This window comes from Phoenix dactylifera, chromosome 14 (assembly GCF_051530095.1).
Source record: "Phoenix dactylifera cultivar Ajwa chromosome 14, Ajwa_hap1_PhDact_Kaust_v1.1, whole genome shotgun sequence".
NCBI classification, from domain to species: Eukaryota; Viridiplantae; Streptophyta; class Magnoliopsida; order Arecales; family Arecaceae; genus Phoenix; species Phoenix dactylifera.
Window position 1 is genome coordinate 27,533,892 of NC_143203.1, and position 23,784 is coordinate 27,557,675.

Genomic DNA, 23,784 nt, shown 5'->3' on the forward strand with positions numbered 1-23,784 from the left:
GGTTTCTTAATTATTGCTGGAAAGTTAACCCCCCCCCCCCCCCCCCCCCCCCAAACACACACACACACACACACACACACACACACACACAAAAGAAAAGAAAAAGCCTGATCGTAGTTAGTAGCGTTGTAGCCTGGGTGGATAAGGAAACATGTGAAGACACCTCCTAGCCTCGTCATCCGGGTAGATATGTTCATTCGAGCAAAACGGTGTATGAATGAATATATGATCTTCTTGGTGAAAACGCAGCCAATCACTTGCAAACCTAGATTTGAATACAATTGACCAATAATACAAAAGGCCCAACATAAGTTTCACAACACTACTATTGACAGAAATAAGTTTGTAAAGTAGCAGTACAGCCCACCAACATCACTCTTATTCGAAACGTTCATTCAAACTGTGGCTGGTTTCGAGAAAAAAAAATACAAGCAAACAAGTCCAAACAAGTTATACTTTGTCGACAACATTACCAGAAACAAACTAAAAGCCCAACCTTTATCCCATGTCACGCAACAAGATGGAGAAGAGATCATTCTTTCTTCCCTATCCCCAGAGACATGTTGTAGACGCCACGACCCTGCTTATTAAAAATAACAGTAGGTCACGAGGACAATGAGAGACCATAAAACAAAAGGTCAATGCCCGGACGTTTACTCACAATGAGAAATATGCTAGAGGCCGCCAGTGTAAGGGGGATAGCAACCGAGGTAATTTTATCATAACGTCCTTTCAGGTAAGTATGTTTGTGAATGTTCTGAAAGTATTGCTGATGCTTCTTGAGCCTCTCCCTAGATACAAAAGGTGGTTCTGTCATCCTGCATCTCAAGGGACAAAAAGATGAGATATTTCCTAAATCAAAATACCATCCTTCTGCATATGTAGTTCTTATTTCATAGGCCTCGGGGGATATGAATCTAAATAATAAATAAAGCTTTATCTCGGAATTATGCACCTAGGTGTACTGCCAAAAGCACCCCCCACCCCAAAAAAAAAAAGAAGAAAGAAAAAAAAAAATCGTTGGATAAAAAAGAAGCACACATTTAATATTACTCCAGAACCTCAATTAATCCATGAAACTGCTCATACTTTAAGTTTGTACCAACACCGAAAAAGGCCATGACGCTGTTCATAATTTTTCAGCATGCAGCTACATAAATCAAAATTCAGCTTCATAACAGAATTTTGAAAATGTGTTACCATCACTCTTCGCAGTAAATTTTAGGTACTTAAAGAACAAAAAAAAATGGAGCTACATCATAAACCTAGAGCATTGAACCAGTCAGCATCTACACAATAATAAACTAAATGTTGGAATAATCTGATTGAGGAAAAGTGGCCAGGATAAATATGTGACGATGTAGGATTAACATCAGCTGCCATTAGTAATATGAATGAAAAGAAAGGCTGTGAAAGTGTTGAAAATATATCAATTAACCAAAGGGGCTGTATGAGAGATAATAAACTAGTTTTAGGATTGTAAAGAAAGCAGATCGACAAGGGAGCAGTATTATTGCAATACAGACAAGTATTTACTTATATGTCCCGCCTGTATTTAATCTAAAAATGGCCCCTAAACTATTGAGACCTCGATCAACGTATTTAATAAAAGAATATGGTCAGAGACCCACAGGCCGCAGCAAGCACAAAACATCTCTTCAAATGCAAACAACCAAGGTCCAATAAGAAAAAAAGGTTGCTTGTTGGTTATCAATGTGGAAAAGGAAATACTCCGCACAGTCTGCTGTGTGTATGCTTGCACATACACAAACACATGCACACACCTAGATGCACATGCATACATATGTATGAATGCATATATGCATGCATGTTGTGTGTATAAGCAAACTGGAATTTGAATTATGTAACTTCATGTTATAGAGATGGCTCAGAAGCATAATCACAGAAATTCTTGTAGATGTTCTCGCCCACAAAGCAATCGAGACAAGGCTAGCTTACATATTCTTGCGGGGAGAGAACAAGAGTACGTGCAAGTGCATCCGCATGCTTCTAGCGGATGTGTTTTAACTTTACTTTTGACCATTTTATGCTACTGTATGTTGAGATCTGATGACGCAAACTGAAAACTGGAACGTGATAAAAGCACAAATAGACACATACTCCAGGAGCAAAGTATAGTGAATGTGTTCATACTTCATAGTATGTGTTGCCTCTGATCAGAAATTGTAAATGCAGCAGTTTTAAAAACCCATGTTTTAAAAACCCAACAGGACCGGCCGATTGAACCAGTTGAACCATCAACTGACCACGCCTATGGTCTAGATAGAGCATTTGAACCGTTTGATTTATAAAACCGGAATATTTTGTTAAAACCGTGCACATCACTGGTTGAACCAACAATCTGTTCAAATCACTTCAGGTTCAGATGAACCAGGCGTTTTTTAATTCACACTAACATGGGTTCATGAAATCAGGAGTTTTGCGTTTAGGGCATAGGTTTCTTCCTCGATAACTCTAGCGAGAGGAGGCGACCTCTGGGAGCCCTTTCTCTCTCTATCTACTCTCAACCCTTACAGCCTCAACCTTGAGCCTAGGACAGTGGTCTGTTGGCTATGCAACAACCCAACCTTTCTTCTCCTGCCAACCTCAAGAGTTTTGCATTTAGGGCATAGGTTTCTTCATCGATAATATGATACCCTTATTTGTAAAATACATAAAATTATAACTTTTGATTTCTTTCTTAGATTTTTAAGTGATGAATATTCGAATAATAGACGCAACATGTATTGTTGCAGTACCATATATTTTATAATATAGAATTATATATGTATAGTTATAAAATATTTTTATATTATAATTCATAAATTTATTATATGATGATGACGTCACAATCTAATTCTGTTGATCCAATGGTCGAACCAGTGGCCCATGACCCTATCATCTTTCCAGTTCAATGAACAGTCTGATTTTTTAAAGCATTGGACTCTTAAGTAGGATTTGTGTTCTCAAATTGCTAATACCTAACTGTTAAAATTCTAAGCCTAAAAACAATAACTACATGACTAGAGCCAATATGCAAAGCTTGCTTGCCTGCCCAACTCCTGGTGAATTATCCGCGAGCTTATCAATCAATTATAAGAAAAATTATTACAAGAAGATGTCCTAGCTAGCCAATAGCTCTCCAATAGTAACTAGCTCTTTTAGCTAGTCTCTGTGGTGCATTGCCACTTCTAGTCTAGGAGTCATGTTAAACATATCCTTATTTTACTGAAATAGGTCTCTTAACAGTAAAGAGATGATTTCCTTGGCTATACAACTAACACTATAGTATAACATGTACCCGAATAACCTAAAAATAGAAGTCCAAATAACTAAATTTATATGATGACGAAGCATAGACTCCATTAATTGCCCTTTCCTTTCCTATTCAAAAAATAGAATAGGATAAGCATGTAGGTAGACAGCTGGCATCAGGAAGTATGCATGGAAGAGGGAGGCTCAAAAGAAACCAATGGCGAGTTTGGGGGGTATATAGCAAACAGTCACAGGTATCAACCAAGATGCATTCCAAAACAAGGCTGGCAGCTGGCATCAACATGGGATAGAAATACTATGGAAGCTAAGATGAGGAATTTAAAAAAAAAAAATGTGAAAATCCTCAAAAAAGATGCAGAAATTAAAGAGAGATCAGGTAATGCACCTGTACATGTGATCGTGAATATGTTCCATGGAAAGACAACTAATGGCATCATAAAGTCAAAAATGAACTTGACTGAGAGCACAAAGATGACCACTATTTCAACATAATCTTGGAATGTGCAAACTGGTAACTCAATACATGCAATAAATGCACGATAGGGAAAAATAGTTTTTTTCTCTGCTGTTCATGGAATACAAGAAGTGCCACTTTAAACTTTAGAGACAACGAAGCACTAGAGATAAGTCCTTCTTTGTGCAGAATCCTGATTATCCGAAAACAGAAGATTCTTGTATTCCCTCTCGCTCCAATAAAATAAGATTTTTGTTTAATAATTATTTTTAAATGTTTTGAGAATTTTCAAGATGTAGTTGTTGAACAAACAGATCCAGACCCAAAGATCCAAATTTTTGGGTTAGGTTCAGGTTATACATAGATCCGATCCAACCCAAATGTCCCGTTGGGTCAAAAATTGTGGCCGTGGAACCGACCCAATCTTCTATTAGATTAGATCTAGGTCTAAAATTAAAACCCAAAAAAAAAAGGATTAGATCAGGATCACTCATAATCCAGTCTGATTCGACTCATTTGCACCCCTAGCGCTAACAAAGGCCTAGACCTGGGCCACGAACCACCTGCTCACCTAACAACCCCGTCCAAGTAAGCATGATTCAACAGTACCCGCGGGGGACCCATTTTATGTGGCTTCTAACTCCCGACTGATTTTGGCCTATGAAGTGTGGGACTAAATTTGCTGCAAATGGTTTCTCTCTCTCTCTCACTCTCAAAAGATAAAGGAAAGTGTCGTTTGGCAGGCTGTGGAATAGAGAAGGGACGGAGGAACTGGATCGCCATGGGCTTTGTAGAGCTAAAAGAGTATGGTCTAGCCACCATAGGGTTTTTTCTTTTCTTTTTTTTGTTGGGGGCGGGGGCGGGATTAAAAGCAAGATAAGGTTCAACATTTCAACATATAATATCCATATAATTCAGTGGATAATACCTAAAAGTTTATTTGATTGGTGTACGTCATATTACGAGATAATCTAATGATTATTGTAAATCATATATCCAAAAAAATAATTGTAAATAAATTTTATCATGTTTGATTGATGGAAAACTTATTTTGAAAAATGATACCAAAAGAAAATTGTTATATTCAGCTGAAAGTAATCTTTAAATAAATGTCAAATTTTTAATAATATTTTTAAATAAATAATTTAATCAATGAATTTTTTTAGTTTATTTATTGGCCACGCCCTACTTACATGAGAACCCCCAATATAAGCTATTTTGAATAGGATTTTTTTTTGCATAAATATCCTTCTAAAATTTAAATTTATGTAAATACCCTCTTAAAATTTATATTTATTTCTCTATCCTCATAAAATATTGTTTTTACACAAATGTCCCTAATATAATGGTTTTTCTAATACCATTAATAAAAACCATATTTATTTTAATTAAAAACCAGATGGAATTTTAAAATTATTTTTTTGCCCCCCATCGCAATCGCTTTATAAATATTTTTTTGCACATCTACTCATTAAGGGTATTTTAGTTATTTTAATTTGAAATCATTAATTTTTTAACGACATTTAGTGGCGTAAGTACATATGCAAAAATAAGAATAAAAAAGGATAGAATAGCAAAATAAGTATTTTATGAGAGTGTACATGCAAATATCAATTTTGAAAGAGTATTCATGCAAAATTCAAATTTTGAAAGAGTATTCGAATAATAAACACAACATGCATTGTTGCAGCACCATATAATTTTATCATATAGCATTATATATGTATAGTTATAAAATATTTTTATATTAAAGTTCATAAATTCATTATATGATGATGACGTCACAATCTAATTCTGTTGATCCAATGGTCGAACCAGTGGCCCATGACCCTATCATCTTTCCAGTTCAATGAACAGTCTGATTTTTTAAAGCATTGGACTCTTAAGTAGGATTTGTGTTCTCAAATTGCTAATACCTAACTGTTAAAATTCGAAGCCTAAAAACAATAACTACATGACTAGAACCAATATGCAAAGCTTGCTTGCCTGCCCAACTCCTGGTGAATTATCTGCTAACCTATCAGTCAATTATAAGAAAAATTATTACAAGAAGATGTCCTAGCTAGCCAATAGCTCTCCAATAGTAACTAGCTCTTTTAGCTAGTATGTGTGGTGCATTGCCACCTCTAGTCTAGGAGTTAAACATATCCTCATTTTACTGAAATACGTCTCTTAACAGTAAAGAGATGATTGCCTTGGCTATACAACTAACACTATACTATAACATGTACCTGAATAACCTAAAAATAGAAGTCCAAATAACTAAATTTATATGATGACAAAGCATAGACTCCATTAATTGCCCTTTCCTTTTCTATTTAGAAAATGATGAGCATGTAGGTAGACAGCTGGCATCAGGAAGTATGCATGGAAGATGGAGGCTCAAAAGAAACCAATGGCGAGTTTGGCGGGTATATAGCAAACCGTCACAGGTATCAACCAAGATGCATTCCAAAACAAGGCTGGCAGCTAGCATCAACAGGGAATAGAAATTCTAAGGAAGCTAAGATGAGGAATTTAAAAAAAAAAGTGAAAATCCTCAAAAAAGATGCAGAGGTTAAGGAGAGATCAGGTAATGCACTTGTACATGTGATCGTGAATATGTTCCATGGAAAGGCAACTAATGGCATCATAAAGTCAAAAATGAACTTGACTGAGAGCACAAAGATGACCGCTATTTCAACATAATCTTGGAATGTGCAAACTGGTAACTCAATACATGCAATAAATGCACGATAGGGAAAACTAGTTTTTTTCTCTGCTGTTCATGGAATACAAGAAGTGCCACTTTAAACTTTAGAGACAACGAAGCACTAGAGATAAGTCCTTCTTTGTGCAGAATTCTGATTATCTGAAAACAGAAGAAAATGAGTTCAACAAGCAAAACTCACCAAACACAGTGACCAAAAAAAAATTTTGCAAATTAGCATGCATTCTATCATACAAGGGATGTTACTCCCTTTAAATTAGAGAACAAATTAAAAGGGCAGGGATGTCAGTCTATCAGCAGAAAACAATTGTAATCCCATACTGTCAAACTACTAGCAGTACAGATGATATTGTTAACATAAACAGCTGCGCTTGTCAAAGCTAAGTATAAGTTTGGATCGTACCCAAGAAAATTCATGACTGACTCAACAGTTTGCATAGCATGCCTATTTAACTACTTCTTCGATCACCAGGAGGTATTTATTTAATCATGTAATTAGCAAAGGAAGGAGGAAGCGTCCATAAGAGTCTAGAGTCCTCCAGATTAAGGCCATGCAAGGTTGGAATCTGTCCAACTTTCATCTTTCTAGTTTAGGCGAGATATACAATATCGCATATCATATCACAGGAATACATCACAGAGCAAAATAGAACCCTAAAGTTTGTTTGTATTCTCCTTGGTCCTCAACCCCTAATTTGGAGTCCAAACAAATCAATCATTCGCCATGAGACAGATCGCCGACCTTAATAAATTCATAGGTATCAACGGCATCAAAGAGGAAGGAAATAACAGAATTCATAAGCCATGTGAAAAGAAATTACAAAAAGTAAGTAAAAGCCCAAAAAGCGCCCAGATCTATGGATCTCGAAACCCTAGCTTACTGGCGTTTGGAGTAAGAAGTTTACTTGGAGAGCGGAGACGACCCTTACGACCAGAGAGAGAGAGAGAGAGAGAGGAGAACCCTTGAGACTTGGATAGTTGGATTGATGGCATTCCTCCACCACTCGCCAGTCCTCTCTTTGTTTTATTACCGGCCATCCTAAGGCTCTCAAGAACATATCATCTGGACCGACTCCGAGATTATTCTCGATGAACGGTGTCGTGACCGTTGGTTTGGCGATATACAAAATCACGTTGAAACTAGTCAAAGATTTAATAACTCGGTTTGGGCGGGGCACGGAAAAGCGAGTCCACTCTACCGGCGCTAACTAGCGCGCAAATAGCTTGGATTGGCCCGTGACCCAATCCGATTCAATTCGCTCCAACCTGATTTAAAGGACCCGTGGATTAGGTTGGGTTTTAAAATTGGATCCATTCTATTTTTGGGCCGAGTCTAAATTTTCTGAATTCTGGCGGACCCAAGCCGACTCGATCTATTTAAAATTTGAATAATTTTGGATTTCCAACCCTACGACCCATCCAGACCCGATTGATCCAAACCTGTTAAACTCTTTGCACTCGCGGGCCACAGGTGTGCAAGCCTAACAAGCCAGCTAGGTCCTTAAGCCGTGGCCCATATGTGACTCTTATGAGTTAAGAGTCGAGTATTAACTCTTAGGTATTCGGTCTCCACTCTCTAATCTCCACCATTTCGATTATTTTCTACTAAGCTTCATCTCTTTGACTCTTCCCCTTTTCTGTCCAACCATCTCGAGTCCCAACCCATCTGACCATCCAAAATCGGCAAATTTCCGTCGGCCATTACTCTCTCTCCCAGACAGCAGACTTAGTTGCAGTAGATTTGCCAATTTTTCTTGGCCATTGCAAATCGCAATCAGTCTCACCCTTTGGTTGTGCAAAACCCTAGATCATGCATCTCTTCAATGTCCGGCGACTTTGGCGTACTTCATTCCGACTCTCAAGGTGAACCCTCCTCCAAAATCTTAGAACTACATATTTGCTATTTAGAGAGAGTTGGGAGAGAGGGAGAGGGAGAGAGAGAAGCGATCGGCTCTATTTTCCCATCATATCTCAAGACAGCTTATGTAAATTTTTGATCTTTCTCACTTGCTTCTTTATTTTCTTGATTTAGTGTTCATGAATCGTCGGATCAACGACGAATTAGGATTCTAAGAATCAAATGCTTTAAGGCTTTCTTCAGAGCAGCGTGGTTGTCTTTCTTGCTTCCGGAGCCGCTATAGATTGAGGGGTTGCATTAAAAGACATGCACCATGTGTCTTTCTTCACAGATTAAGTCTCTCATTTCAAAAATATTTATCTAGCAGTGGCATGGTAAGTTCACCCTTTTCGGTCCTAATGATATAATTAATAATGATAGTTGAGGTCTTTGACCATAGCTTATGATTGATCTTCAAGTTTCTTGCTAAGGGATGAAAGAAAAAGGAAGAAAAAGCCAAATATACTACAGAAAAAGCTTTGAAAACAGTTGGTAAATATGAGGTACATATAGACATAGTAAGGAGAAAAACCTATTTTGGAGATGAATGAATTTATTGTCTATTCAAAAATTTTCTATAACTATGGAATGACATAATTTTTACTACCAAAAGCTCAGTGGATAATACCTAAAAGTTTATTTGATTGGTGTATGTTATATTACGAGATAACTTAACGATTTCTGTAAATCATATATCCAAAAAAATAATTGCAAATAAATTTTATCATGTTTGATTGATGGAAAAATTATTTTGAAAAACGATAGCAAAAAAATTGTTATATTCAATTAGAAGTAATCTTAAAAATATTGTCAAATTTTTAATAATATTTTAAATAAATAATTTAATCAATAATTTTTTTTAGTTTATTTATTGGCCACAACTTGCTTACATGAGAACCGCCAATAAAAGCTATTTACGTGAATTCCTCTTAAAATTTATAATATTTCTTTATCCTTATAAAATATTATTTTTACATAAATGCCTCTAATATAACAGTTCTTTTAACACGGTTAATAAAAACCATATTTATTTTAATTAAAAACAAAATAAAATTTTAAAATTACTTTTTTATCTCCCATCGTGCTCGCCTTATAAATATTTCTTTTTACACATTTACCCATTAAAGATATTTTAGTCATTTTAATTTGAAACTATAATTTTTAATAGTGTTAGATAGCATAGGTACATATGCAAAAACATAGATAAAAAAAAGATAGAATAGCAAAAACAAGTATTTTATGAAAGTATACATGTAAATATCAATTTTGAAAGAATATTCATACAAAATTCGATATTTAGGAGGGTATTCATGCAAAAAAAATCACTTTTCAAAATTTAAATTCGAATATTAAAATCACATATTGTGACTGCATGATGCTAGTGGCAGAGCTGTGCAGACAATACAGCTCTACCTATCATGCAAATAAGCAGGTTACAGCCTAGACCAATACAACAGATGAAGCTAACACAAAACCCAGTTCATCACCTGTACCTTTTGTTCTCACTGCCAACTAATTCCCACAAGTTATTGATGTTATCCGCATCACGCTCACAAACACTAACTTGGCTCTTGAATATATAATTTGAGAAAAGCCAAAATACCTGTAGGGAATTCACTCTGAAAACAAATCTGCATCAAAATTATTCCTTGCAACCGACTCATCTCAATTTATTACAATTGAGACCGTGAATTTGATGAAACAAACAAAAAAGATCTGGTGATGATCCTACTTGGAATCCAGCAGTAATGAATTTATAATTGCTATATACAACAACATCAACCCCTTCCAGGCCAATAAAGTGCATGCTCTACATCCAGTTAGCCCACATACCGAGTGGATGTCCTCAATGAGGCGCCAGTCCGGGCCTAAAGCTGATCAGTACAAGCTGCGTGAGATTTAAGATCGCAACAACCTTTTCTGGCATATCAGTATTTTCCTACTTGCATGTGGGCCTTCAGCTGTGTCCCACAGCCGAGTTCTCCATCCCATGGCCTCTGTGATTTCTTGAATCTCAACAATGATGAATTTTGAATCTCGAATATAAGCATGCCCACCAGGCCTCAGTATGCGATCCATCTCCAGCAAGATGACAGATATATTACACCTGCGAGTAGAAGAGGGATTAGTACAATTATGAGCAGGATTTCTCAACTGAAAAAGACCGCCATGTTACCTAATCCTCTACTACGGTAAAAGGTTATCTTCTGTGCTCTCAAGTCTCTAGAGCAATCCATATTCACCAGGACCAGCTCCATACCACTGATCAGACAAACTAATTTGCAACGACATGATTTTGACCAAATCTAGAGGTCCATGGAATACCTATTATGACAACAGTTGCCAACCATGGATCACCGCATTTTCAGCTAGAATACACTGAACTGTTTTTTTTTTTTAATTGCTCGGAAAGTTTTAGCTCTGAACTAATAAGATTTTGATGCAGATAGAAGCAGACAAAATAAGTAAACAAAATAGTGCAAGGGAACACAACCCGAAAGTAACATGAAAATCACTCTATGATCATATAAATTAAACTTTCTTGCTGTGAAAGGACAAATTACCTTTTCTGCTCTTTTGAGAACAGGCCAAATGCATGCAATAGATCATAAGTTCTTGGATATGTATCAAATGGTTCACACCTGTAGAAGAAAGTCTTAGTATACTTTGGGGGAAGCAGCGCGCGGGGTGGAGTTAAGAAGACTACAATAATAATTTTGCAATTACTTGAATAATGATTGGCATTGATAGGTGTTACAGCAGAGCAAAAGAAAAAAATGGCTAAAATCATTAGTGAAGAAGCAACAGCTCTTCTTATGAGCTGTTTGAACTGCAAAAACACCTATAGCTGTTCAAATCAATATTGGATAGAACACTTGCATAGGTAAGTATATTCTTTTTAACACAAGAAAATGCTGAATCAGGGGTGGTGGGTATTTATGCTAGTTGCCTAAATGACTAGATTAACTTTCGTAACCACATAATCAAGGTATAGACCGATTAAATAATTTGATAATAGCTGAGATCCAGGGCAAGTGGAGATTTTTCATTGAGGTAAAAGTAATGCTAGCATGCCCAGCTAAATAATGGAAATGGAGCAGTAATACAAATCATACATTAAATTACAAGCTAATAAATGCTTCCAAATACAGCCACACAAAGCAACAGTTTGAAGTTTCTAATATTTAACATGCAAAACTAAAATCCCTCAGCAACTAACTCTCAATATTATAGATAAAATGGTTAACAGAACATACCAGTCATGGGTCACTCCTATAAGTCCACGATCGTATATTACAGGCAATGTATTCGGTTCGCTAATAGGGACAACATTCATCACCCAACTATCAATCTGTTGATCAATTAGCGCAGATGCAAACCTGCCATATAAATAATGGATGGTCATAACAAAGGAATGCCAAAACTAGCAGCATCATATGACTGGAAAAGAATTGTGAGGTATACATAAGCAAAAGAAAAAATAGTTTCCCATTTTTCTCTTATTGGTAAAGCGAAAAGTAATGTAGTTCTCCAAATAGTAAGATAAGATGTGGAACAAAAGACAAAAGAAGAACATAGAGAAGCAACTATAAGGAAGAAATCTACCATACAAACCAAAGAAAAGCGGAAGAAAGAAAAATATAGAGGTCTGCTTCAGGTCATAATATAACAAAGAAAAGCTCCGCCCTCATCAGAATATATTCACAAAACCACAGATGATGAACCAAGTTCACCCCCTGCTAACAATATGCATCTCAACATATCAACAAATGATTTCACTTGTGGCCATAGTGCTCATAAATTAATTTTTTATTTCAAATGAGTAGTCCATTATAATTAACCTTTTTTCAAATAAACATGCCATATTGCCATCTAATTGAATCTTTTCAATATTACTCAAATAAGAGGTTTCAGACCTACCACATGATCCAGGTTCATAACAAAAGTACCAAATGAACCATCAGATAGATCATTGCAAAAGATAAACTTCTCTATATGCAAGATCAATTCAAATCAGTTGATATAGAAGATCACATTCCCAGACAATGAAAGATCTTAATATAATAATACAAACCAGAGTTGCTTAACTAAGCACCATGTCAGTTTTAGTTAGAAGTATTCTATTTGTAATTACAACTGAAAGCGCACAGGTAGAAATTTTGGGATGAGTAAATATACTATATGTCAAGCATAAACTGTAACCTTCAAATATAGGCAAATGTAAAGAACAGAGGAAAAATAAGCAGAAACCTAAAATTGGACCAACACCGCAACTCTCTTGCTAACATTACCAACCATATAACAGAGCACCACAACTATGTTAAGCTGATACTTGTATTTTCTACTTTTCTTCCCATCCAGCATTATGGCCAATGGAAAATGGTTAGTTTTAGAAATGGTTTGATTAGATTCTCCTTAAGTAACAATTGCATTCAACTATATGTAGCACTTGGATGAAGCATCTGCGCTTAATGCAGCTTGCTTTAATCCTTGCAGAAATATCCTTATCTATTTCTAGTTCCATTTTTATAATAGAAACAAGATTAAAAAAATATAATTATGAATCTTCGATTGCTTAACTCTGATGGCATCCTTCATAGTTTATGTATTTCCACAAAAGTAGCAATCGATGTGTCTTATGTTGACCCAACTAAGTTTTGGACCTTTGTCCCAGAGAACATCACTTCATAATTTCAAACCATATCAACCCTTGTCTAGTGCCATCAAACAACAGGTAATGATTTGCCAAAAACATAGTGAAAGAGATCACAACTTGGTAAACAATAGCTCAGCATCCATGACCTGTAAAGTCTAAACTCAATACTGACCCCTAATGCAACTTTGCTGCAAGTCGGATTTGTCAGAAGTAGTTCTTACAATTGATACTGTCTCCTACATGTTTTAAAATATTAAAATTAATTTGTTCTATAGACACTGTACCATGCACAGTAACAGAAACCAGATTCCATGATCTAGAATATTTCCAACGTCATAAACATAGCATAGACAGTAAGCCTCATTCTATCAGTTAGAAGTTGGCTAGATGGATCAAATTTTGGATTTGATTCCTATCCAAGATGTAGCCTACACGATCTCCTTAAACATCTTACCTTGGCCTATATGTCATCAAATATTTAAACATGTTTCATCTCAGTTTTAATGTTAATTCATGTGTATCTTCAGCTGTATTTAGAAAAGAATGTATAATAGGCATGATATTTTAATAAATTACATATATAATTCCTTCTGGATAAATACTTCCTTTTTATCAGTTATAATCTTGAATATGAATGTGTCCCTGTATTAGTTTTTATATAAGTTGCTGAGCAACGCCTGAAGATACCTAAAACAAGGAGTCCAAATAATGCTTCTAGAAAGAAGGATGAAAGGTGTAAAAATACTTACCCTCCAAATCCAGCTCTCATGTCCATCACATTTCGGAACTTTAATTTTTTCCAGTGGAAAGCACGGACATAGCTTGCAACGATGTCATTCCAGAACCTAGATTCTGCCATGAAGAGTTCATTTTTTGCTTCATCAGCATCCATTTGAACAGCTCGAAGCCTTTGTGGTGGCTCATGCAGGCGAGCAGGCCATGGTGGAATATTCGCTCCATAGCCATTCTCAGGAAGTCGGCTGATGCATGTTTTTAAGTTAACATACCTGCAGCGAGCATGGAACCACTTACAGACCAAGCAAACTAACTTGAAGATAAATAAATGCATTGAAAAGGATATGCACAAGACAAGTTTAACAAAAATGAACAAACTGAAGTCTCTAGTTAAATTAAGGGCTGTCAAGCAGTCCTATAAATGCCAAGATGTTTTTCTCCAAGAGCTTTGAAGAATCACTACAACTATCAAATACCTCAGGAAGCATAGAATGTTGCACTAAGATCTATGGCTACATTCCGAAGTTTTTTGCATGCATTAAATTACACTAATATTTAATTTGTGTATATCTTTTCCTGCTTTCATATATAATTTAATATAAACAAAATTGAAACTTTTAGGAGCAAGTGGTATTTAGTTAGCCAAAAAAAAAGCGAGAGGTTAAAACTTCAAAAGTAACAAATAAGATGAGAAAGAGGGAAAGAATGATTCGTGGACTTGGAGAAATTATAATAAAAAATTTGGTTCTATGATTGAGGTACCTTTTCGATTTTCATAATGTTCTCAAAACTATTTTCTGTAAAATTATAAGTTTCATTATAGAAGAAAAACATAAAAAATCACAAAAAATGATGATCTTCTATCACATGCAAATGCACCAAACACAACCACCATCATTTACATCTTTATTTGGAGATTCTCACAGCACATCATTTAAACATAGTATAGTTAAGAAAACCAGCCATAATCCTAATCAACCACAGGAAATAACAGCCTTTTAACAAGACAGGTATCTATTAACGGTAAATAAAATGTATAGCCCACAGAAGAACAGGGTAATAATTGAGTTTTATAGGAATGCTCAAGAGGGATATCGCATGGCACGTTGCACATAAATGCCATAGAAGCTAGGAATGCACACAAGAAGCTTTTATAATACCCTTTTAGGAATTTTCAACAAAAAAGAGGATCTATAAACAGAATGGTTGATTATTCTTGAACTTTTTCCTCTTTTTCTTTTTCATTTTTTTTTAATGAGCGCTGGCTTGTGGCAGCCAAGCATTCATAGCGATGTTGCTTTTTGAACCTCTCATTAAGCAACAATATAAACTGAAGAGTATTGGAGATACCAAACATTATCTGGGTCATCCTCTGCATTGCATAGTGGAGGTTGAACTCTAGAATCTCGCTTGTTATAGCATGTGTTATTTAAAGGCTTCCGCCATATAGCAATATATCCCTCCTTCTTCACAAGCTCCCAACAAATCCGAGCTGTAAGATCCTCCATCTCTGTATATGGATCCAAATGTCAGCATTGCAGGCAAGAGGGAAAGGGGGAAAAAGGGTGGGGTGGGGAAGGTTTATGCAGGACAAAAAAATAAATGAGCAAATGGAAATTACTGGTTCTCAAGGTATATATGGCAAAATGCTGGTTATGACAATTTACAAATGGGAAATATAGTAACATAATTGTATTGTTATGACAATTAACTTTGAAATTGCAGTATCTTATTCATATCCTTTTCAAAACCCTGAGAGAGTAACTTTCTACGGTTGTTCATAAGAAAAGCTAGAAATAAGACTTTTAAGGAGCCAAAAGATGGATACATTAGTTTGCTATGAAATTTGGAGCAATAATCAAATCACGCTGGAAAATATTTTCATCTCTAAATAGAAGAGTTGTAAGTATATCAAAAACAATAATTAGCACACTACAAATTCAAGTCAAGTTATTACTCAAAAACACTTAAAGTGAAATTTCTGAGAGTCATAACGAGTTCAACAGCATGATATTCAGATGATCTCCATTTAATTCTCCACTCTTCTGAACTCATGATATTCAGATTATCTCCATTTAATTCTTCTTTTTTCAGACATATCCACATTAATTTGAGCAAGAAAATGGTATAAGCACCACAAACTGTTCTAAGGCACACTGGATCACGAATGATAGGAAAGTAACGGACTGATTTAAGATATGCAATGATGCTTTCACAGTTAAACACAACCTTTTAGAAAGTAGGTGCATTGGAAAGAAAAAAATAAAAAAAAACGAAAAAATTTTAATTTAAAAAAATCATTTCTCACGCTATATAGCAATGATTCATACTTTTGATCAAATTGAGAATAAAAACAGTTCGAACTTCGAAGTGTTTAGCTTCTGCTATGCATGCAAATAGAATGAGATAATAAGTCAGTTTAACTAGATATGGTGAAGATCAACTCTAATTCATAATTAAAGATGACATATAAGAGCTTGCAAGCATAAGCAAAGTAATAAGTGCAAAAACTTCCAAATCAGCTTGTAATCCACATAGAACACTAAAGATGTACCAGAACCCATAAATGGATTTCCCTTAGTCAACAATTCTGGAAAAGAATACCTTTCCATGCCTCGTGTTGGCTCTCTTCATGTTTATAAACTGGTTGTGCTGCCCAGGCAAAATATCCTCCAGCTCTGAGCATCCTGTTAACCTCAAGAAGCAAGATTCCATCTTCACCACAAGTGGGCAACTGATCAGTATGGTGAAGCTAAAGTGAACATCGACAATTCAGACAATAAGATTGTGATCACATACAATATATTGCAGTGTTTGTGCGTGTACATATACAGACACACATATAATATACACACATACATTCATTTGTGTATAAGATGGGCTTCTGCTGGAGCAATGAGGATTCTTAAATGCTAAAAATGCTTCACTATAGAAGTTCCATAAATCCTAATCAATGGAGAAATCTCACAACATTCAAGCACACCAACCGAAAAGAACAAATGCATTTTGATCCCATAAATCACAAGCTTTTCAGATGACTCATCTCAAATGTACTATGAATGGTTTCGGAGCACACAATCTATCAGAAAATGGACTATCCTAAATAAGCAAGAAGAACATGGTGAATTATGATACCACAGACCTGTTGAACTTGAGTTCCAAGGGACCTTACAGAGACTAAAGCATATTGGACCCAATTTACTCAGATAACCTTTGATCATCAAAAAAAAAAATCTGGATTATTGATACAAATGATTGATGCCTTATCAAGTCTAATCTAAATTTTATAATGAAAAGCTCTGATTCTCTGAACCTAAATTAGAAGAAGGGATCATGAAAGGAAACTCAAAGAGCATTTCCTGGGCTAAGTACTCTAATAGGTCAAGAAAGCTTTTTCGATCTCGAAGAAATACTAAAGTTTTTTTTCCTGGTAAAGAAAGGATTAGTAAAATTTAATATGGTAGAATAGGGTGGCAGGTAGCAGGTTTTATACTTTATTAGATGTCCTATAATAATTTAAGGTCCCTGCAGAAAGCCCAACAGTCCCAATAGTAGTATTATTAGTACTCCACATTATACAATTTACTCTTATTTTTTTCTTTTTCTATAAAACCTCTAGTCAAGACTGAAACCTTAAATCTACCTCAACCACTTCCTTATCAATCTTATTCTAAATTAAAAAGATCCAGTCAACCTTATTTCAAATTACAAAATTGGCTTGTAAATTTTTGGCTGAGTTTTAATCAAAACCATTAAAAATTCTGCAATCTCCTATCAAGTTTAATCAGTCTTACTAATATTTTAATAACAAAGTATGATATTCTGACATTAAATTTCTTAATTTACTCAACTATACTCCATTTGAGTATGCATTTTCCTTTTATGAGCTTATTTAAATTCCTTCCTGCTTCTATAAAAATTTAACCCTGCTGTACGACCATGCTAAGCTATGTATTATTCACACATCTCGTCTCGTGCTTTCTATCATCCCCTCATCCCCCAGATTATAGTTTTTCCTCTCTTTTAAGTTTCTTCTACATCAGAGAAACCAACCTTGATCAACTCACGTCTTCATAATAGGGGTTTTGATGGCCTTCTTCCATCTACTCAGATCCACTTTCAAATACAAGGTGCAACCAGGAAAGCTTCATGATTATTCCTTTTTATCCATCTTATCTATTGTTTTAATCAATCAGTTAACAACTTTTCCTGTAATAGTTTAAATCTTTGTGCCTTTCTCTTATCCTCATTAATACTTATGCTAAATGTTCATAGATCATAATTGATATGATCTGATTATTAATCATATACTTGGCTTATTACATGTATAGCCTAGAATTGGTCTTGATATTCTACACACTTGCTTCCCTTATAGTTGTTTCAGGATGATCTAAGTTTTGGGCATTGTTTCCCAGTGGCTTCAATCCTGTTTAAGAGGGAAAAAAGAAATCAAGAGTTACTCTTAATAGATGTTCTTACCTCTGGATCCATGAAAATGAGCAGTCATATAGATATGCAATTTGAAGCATTTGCTTGTCCTTACATGATCAATAATCTCTCTCTCACACACAGAGAGATTATATTAAACACTGTCGCTTAAGAAAGTTATGTACTTGCAAAAATAAGTATATTCAGTTATTCATCCAAAAGAAATGCCACTAAAAAGTGCAGGGTTTAAACCAAATACGGCATTATCCTCACAATGCAATTCTTGAACAATCATTTTAGAAACATCTAAGGACCTAATGCATTATTTAATATTATGTGGTTAAGCAGGAAAGGAAAGTTGTACGCTCATCACAAGAAGAATTGCGGACATCATGGAACTTGATGAGAAATGTAATGGAATATTTCCTGAAAATTTGCAAAGAAAATGAAGCAATTCTGGAGTGTCTGGGAGAGTGCATAAACAAATTCAAAGAACACAGTGAATATGTGAAGAATAAGGACAATAATTACATTGTTGCTTGTGTTTGATGATCCATTCATGATATATTCAAGAATACCAGAAGGTCAGTTTAGTGGAAAATAGTGAATGACTTACCATCACGGGTCCAATTTATTCGACATCTTGAACAGTGTATTAGATCAAATGCCTGGCTTGGATACAACAGCCGATGTGTCGCAAAAGCAGCTATCATTGCAGGTATACCACGTTCAAGAGCAAATTGTATCTGATTTTCATGAACATCTTTTGGAGCTACTGACAAGGTAATCACGTTTCGTGAAAGCAGAAATGCACCAAAACTTGCCACGCCACATCCAACATCGAGGGCAACTCTTGTATGGTAACCAAATGCAATATCTGGAATCATCTGCACAAATAGGAAGTAAGACGCCACAGTTGGATGGACAGCTGAGATATGCACATGTCCGAGATTTGATGTCTAAGAAAATCAAGAAACCTTAGAAATTTGATCCAAATATTGATTTGCTCCATGTATAAACTGGGTTCCACCGCCAGGAAATCTGAATTTATCTTTAACCCTTGTAATCCAATTTTGCCCTCCCTTATCTTCCACCAAGCGTGTATGTGGTACATTGCTATACCATACCTGTAATAATATATCACCAGCAACATAAGAACCTCTCTCTGAACAAGACCTCGTCATCGCTTTGATGCCATGCCATGTAACTGGTGTTATCTAGATGCGGTAAAGTTACTCAAAAACAACAACTTCAGTAGATATTCACAATGAGTGACCAAAAGAGATTTTTTCTTGAAAGAAGAGGCAAAAAAGGAATCTAGACGGGCAATACTTAGAACGAGCAGTTTGAAAATTAAGAAATAAAATAGTGATTCAAGAAAGGAAAACCTCATCTCTGCTTCTTGGCCACGGAATTGGAGTCTTGTATTTCCTGGGAGCCGGAACCAAACAATTCAAACCCTTCCCCTCCTCAGGACAATGCCGCTCAAACTTCTCCCCCCTCTCGATCGACTTCAGCTTCTTGATCGCCTCCTCGTTATCCATGCAAGGAATGTACTCCCTCATAGTAGCCGGACATAGACGAAACTTCTTGACCCCGACCCTAGCCCCGCCACTCCCCTCGCTCATCTCGTTCCTCGCCGCCCCATCGTCCCAGCTCTCCACCAGATCCGGATCGAACTCCCCGACCTCGAAGTCGTCCCTCATAGCCCCGTTCTTGTCCACGATCCCGAACCTCTCCGGCGGCGGAGGCGGAGGCGGCGGCGGTGGCGGAGGAGGGGGAGGAGGGGAGTGGAGAGCAGGGGCCGGAGTCGCATGAGGCGGGACTGTCTGGGCGGCGGAGATGAGAGCGGCGAGGTCGACGGTGAGGTTGCTGTTGGGGGAGATGGCGACGAAGGGGGCGAAAGGGCGGCGAGCGCTGCCATCCGTGTTGGTGTAGAAGACGAGCTGGGGGTAGCCGTCGGACCAGTGCTTGCCGAGGTAGAAGAAGGCGACGCAGGCGAGGACGATGACGGAGATCCTAAAAAAGAGCGGGCTCTTGAGGAGATCGCCGTAGCCGAGAGCTTTCATGCTTCTTTCTTGCGCTATTCCCGGCAGGGAACTTCACCGGCGCGAGAGGAGAGGCTTTTTTGTTTGCTTGCTAGTTAAGGGAAGCGAGATGTCGGTGAAGCTCGACCTTGTTTTTCACCCGCTCTCCTGTCAAGTAGCATTAGCCTGAAATTGCTACTTGCTTTTCGGTTTCGTATTTAATATATATCCATCCATACATGCATGCATGCATATACACACGCGCGCATGGATGATCATTCGCCATAAATGATCTAATAACTAAAAATTATTTTTAAAATCGTTTCAATTCTTTTTTATCAATTTTTTTTTTGGGTATCTCAAAATCTAAAAACTCTATTTATTGATAAATCTTCCATACATATAATATTCATATCGATAAAGGCCATTGAACTTTTAAAATAAATATTTGGTTTAGAGACCAGAAAGCTTAAGAATTTGAAGTCGGATATAAACTATGAAGCTATAGAGGCTTCAAAAACTTATAGTAAAAGAACCTAAAGGGGGCAAAAACAGAGTTGAAGAATGAGGTTTTATGAAGATTTTAAGTTGGAATGTCCGAGGGTTAAAATAGTAACCATATGTAGGAAGATAACTACGTATATTTTTTTCAATGAAGAATTTTATACAAAAAATTAATTTATATATAAATAGATTTTTTTAAATATCTGCAAAATATGTTTCTATGACTCTCATTTTTTTATCATATATATATATACACATACATCATATATAAATAAAAAAGTATCGGTCTATATAAATATATTATATTGACTAGTATATAAAATATTATTGACTTATATGGACCAAGATAATAGGGTTGACATTGTCACATACATCATCCTGATACAAACAACTGAGATTTCTGCCAAAAACTTAGCTATGATTAAAACCTTTCAAGTCAGATAGCAACTCTTTGCCATGATAATAGCTATGATTATAACAAATACATTGATATTTCCATGTATAGTCCGCACACGTCCACTCTCCCCCCTTTTTGCAATGAAAATCCTTCGAACTCACCTACATTTCTCCCCTTTTCCCTCCCTGTGGACCTGTGGTCGTCCTTTTCTACTACCCTCCACACCACCAATTCTAAGCCCCGTTCTTAACCTTCAATATGGACACCACGTCCTCTTGTTCAATGAAGAACATCATCAAATTCTCCATTCCATTCAGAAACTGACCATCCTGAAATCCTCACTTCCCCTTCCCTTTTCCCTCTTCGAAGGGTGAAGGTGTATATCATGTACATGAAAGAAAGGTCGATGATACTCTGTAGTTAAAAAGATGGTATGCTATTTTGATTTACTGATAGTTGAGATAGAGCATAAACAAAAGAGAGATAAAATGGTGGTTAGGAAATGAGAGGGAAGGTAGGAAGGGAAGGAATCACTGTGAGGGATGGTTAAAGTAATTGGTGGAATGAAATGATAGAAGTAAATATGAAGAAAAAAACAAAAAATATAAATAATCTAGATAAGAGCAGTTACGATTCTTTCAAGATCAAAAGGATGGTGAGGTTTTGATGATGATTGGAAAGACCTAAGACTGCTTTGATTAGGAAATGAAAAGAATTAGGTTGGGCGTACGGAGAATTCAACAAAAGAATATATTGTAGTTGGAAGGATAAATATAGAATGTAAAAAGTAGGGAGAAATAGAAGAACTATAGATGTGCGAGATAGAAGATACCTATTTTGTTCTCTCCTCAATAACCATAGGTAATAAAAGCTAGATGTTATATGGAACACTGTAGATCAATCTTTGGCATGATGTAAAACGAGCTAGTAGATATAAAACCTTCTCGTATCACTAGGGCTGGAAACATGTTTCATTGGATCAAAACATGCTTGACCATAACCTATCATCATTTCATACTCGGGTCTTGATTTTGGACCTGAACTAGATCTTGGATTGAGTTGAGTTGAGCCACGGAAAAGATTTGGTTTTTTAAGATCCAGCAAGTTATTAGATAGATCATGGTCAAGTATGATTGGACCTAAGCCAAAAAATTGGGATTTGGGTTGGGACTGTCTTAAATACGGTTTGTAACACACAACGAGCATTTAGCTATTTGTTGAAAGAAAAAATAAAATTATTAGAAGAATAATAAAAAACTAAAAAAGCCAACTTAAACATAAATTTTTATTTATTTTTTAAATTTGATCCAAGATGTTGATAGAATTCAAAATATTATAAACAAGAATCTATTGAAATAAATAACGAATGTTAAATATAATTAAGCGAAAGTGTGCTGAGAGGAGATGGGGCGTTGGGATGACTGTAGATTACTATTCTAAATGATGGTTCGTTCAATAAATTGAAAAATATATTTAGGGTGAAGAAGAAAAGAATATTACATGGTCCAAGTTCTTAGCTCGGCCGAATGTGGTCTGGAATTAATTGGGTCGGCTTTTTGTTGACCCAAAATAGATGCAAATGACATTCAGCCCGGACTAATTTGGGTTCACATTGGAAACAATAAAACCTAGCTAAAACTAACTCGATTTCAAAATCGGGTTGCAATTTTTATCTCCATTCAGCTCACGGATCATCAAAAATGAATTAGGTGGCCTAACCCATTTGCAGTTCCTAGGATCGCCCAGGACTAAACGGGTGACCGAAAACAGTGTCAGAAAAACGATGGGTAAAATGGGTTAGAAAAAGGTCAGTTCTGGAGCCGTCTTCACACGCTTCCCGATCTGGTCAACGCTGGGCCGCTTTGCCGATTGTTAAATTTGATATCGCGAACCTTCTAGGCCTTTTATAAATTATAAGCGGCCAATGTTGCCAGATTGGCCTCAGAATGGATGCCAACTCAGGCAGCCCTTGTCCCTCCGGCCATAACGATCCCAAAACTTTATTCTTTAACGTGTCTCTGATTTTATTTTTTATTTTTAGTTAAAAAGAGGAGCTGAAAGCTAACTTTGGAATGAAACGTGTCTCTGAATTCCTCTAAACGGTGCCGTTTCTCAATTCAGATTACACGTGTGTCCCGCTAAATAATACGTACCATCATCGTCCTTCCATTATTTGTTTTTTTTTTCTAATGAAAAGGGGTAGGAGAGGAAGGGACAAGCTCACCCCGCATAGCAGCCTCTATTGGGCCTCCATCCTGCCAGAAGAATATTCGATGCGGGCAGAAATGGCCGTGTGTTGGGCATCCCGACCAGTTTTACTCATGCCTTCCCCACCCATGGACCCGGCTCAACTACCCCTCTGGTCTCTGGCTCGAGTCCCAAGTGTGAGTACGTCACACCTGGTACCACCCCGGCTACTAGCGGTCCAAGAGCGATCCTATACTTCATGTCCAAGCAGTGGCCGAAGCCACATTTTAATTATCGCCGCAGCGACTTAAATTTGGAACCATGAGGTTAGAATTTCCGCCCAGTACCACTAGGCTACCACCTTGGTGGCCCTTCCATTATTTGTTCCCGGGATATTAATTTCAGGAAAACCACGAAACGAACTCCATCGCTGTCCCACCATCTTTTCCTTCGCAAAACCGCCTCCCCGATCACTCACAATCTACAATGACAAAGCCTTCCACTTCCATCTA

The 23,784-nt window shown here is 36.5% G+C and overlaps 2 protein-coding genes across 3 annotated transcripts; both read right to left on the bottom strand.

Annotated features, from left to right (window-relative positions):
* Positions 1-308: 308 nt before the first annotated feature.
* LOC120112735 (cytochrome-c oxidase/ electron carrier) lies at positions 309-7,487 on the bottom strand. Of its 2 annotated transcripts, none has more exons than XM_039132494.2 (3): positions 7,346-7,487; positions 662-818; positions 309-580 (listed from the first exon to the last, which is right to left on the bottom strand). In XM_039132494.2, exons 2-3 carry the CDS (start codon positions 815-817, stop codon positions 533-535), a joined length of 204 nt encoding a protein of 67 aa, XP_038988422.2. In that variant the 5' UTR covers position 818; positions 7,346-7,487; the 3' UTR covers positions 309-532. The 2 variants fall into 2 exon arrangements, with proteins under 2 accessions (XP_038988422.2, XP_038988423.2); XM_039132495.3 differs by having other exon boundaries at positions 7,322-7,457.
* A 2,470-nt stretch (positions 7,488-9,957) lies between these two features.
* Positions 9,958-20,381, bottom strand: LOC103697429 (S-adenosyl-L-methionine-dependent methyltransferases superfamily protein). The gene is made up of 9 exons (XM_008779279.5): positions 19,546-20,381; positions 19,135-19,284; positions 18,774-19,044; positions 16,334-16,444; positions 15,080-15,239; positions 13,744-14,001; positions 11,595-11,717; positions 10,902-10,979; positions 9,958-10,444 (listed from the first exon to the last, which is right to left on the bottom strand). Exons 1-9 carry the CDS (start codon positions 20,224-20,226, stop codon positions 10,237-10,239), a joined length of 2,040 nt encoding a protein of 679 aa, XP_008777501.3. The 5' UTR covers positions 20,227-20,381; the 3' UTR covers positions 9,958-10,236.
* Positions 20,382-23,784: the final 3,403 nt, after the last annotated feature.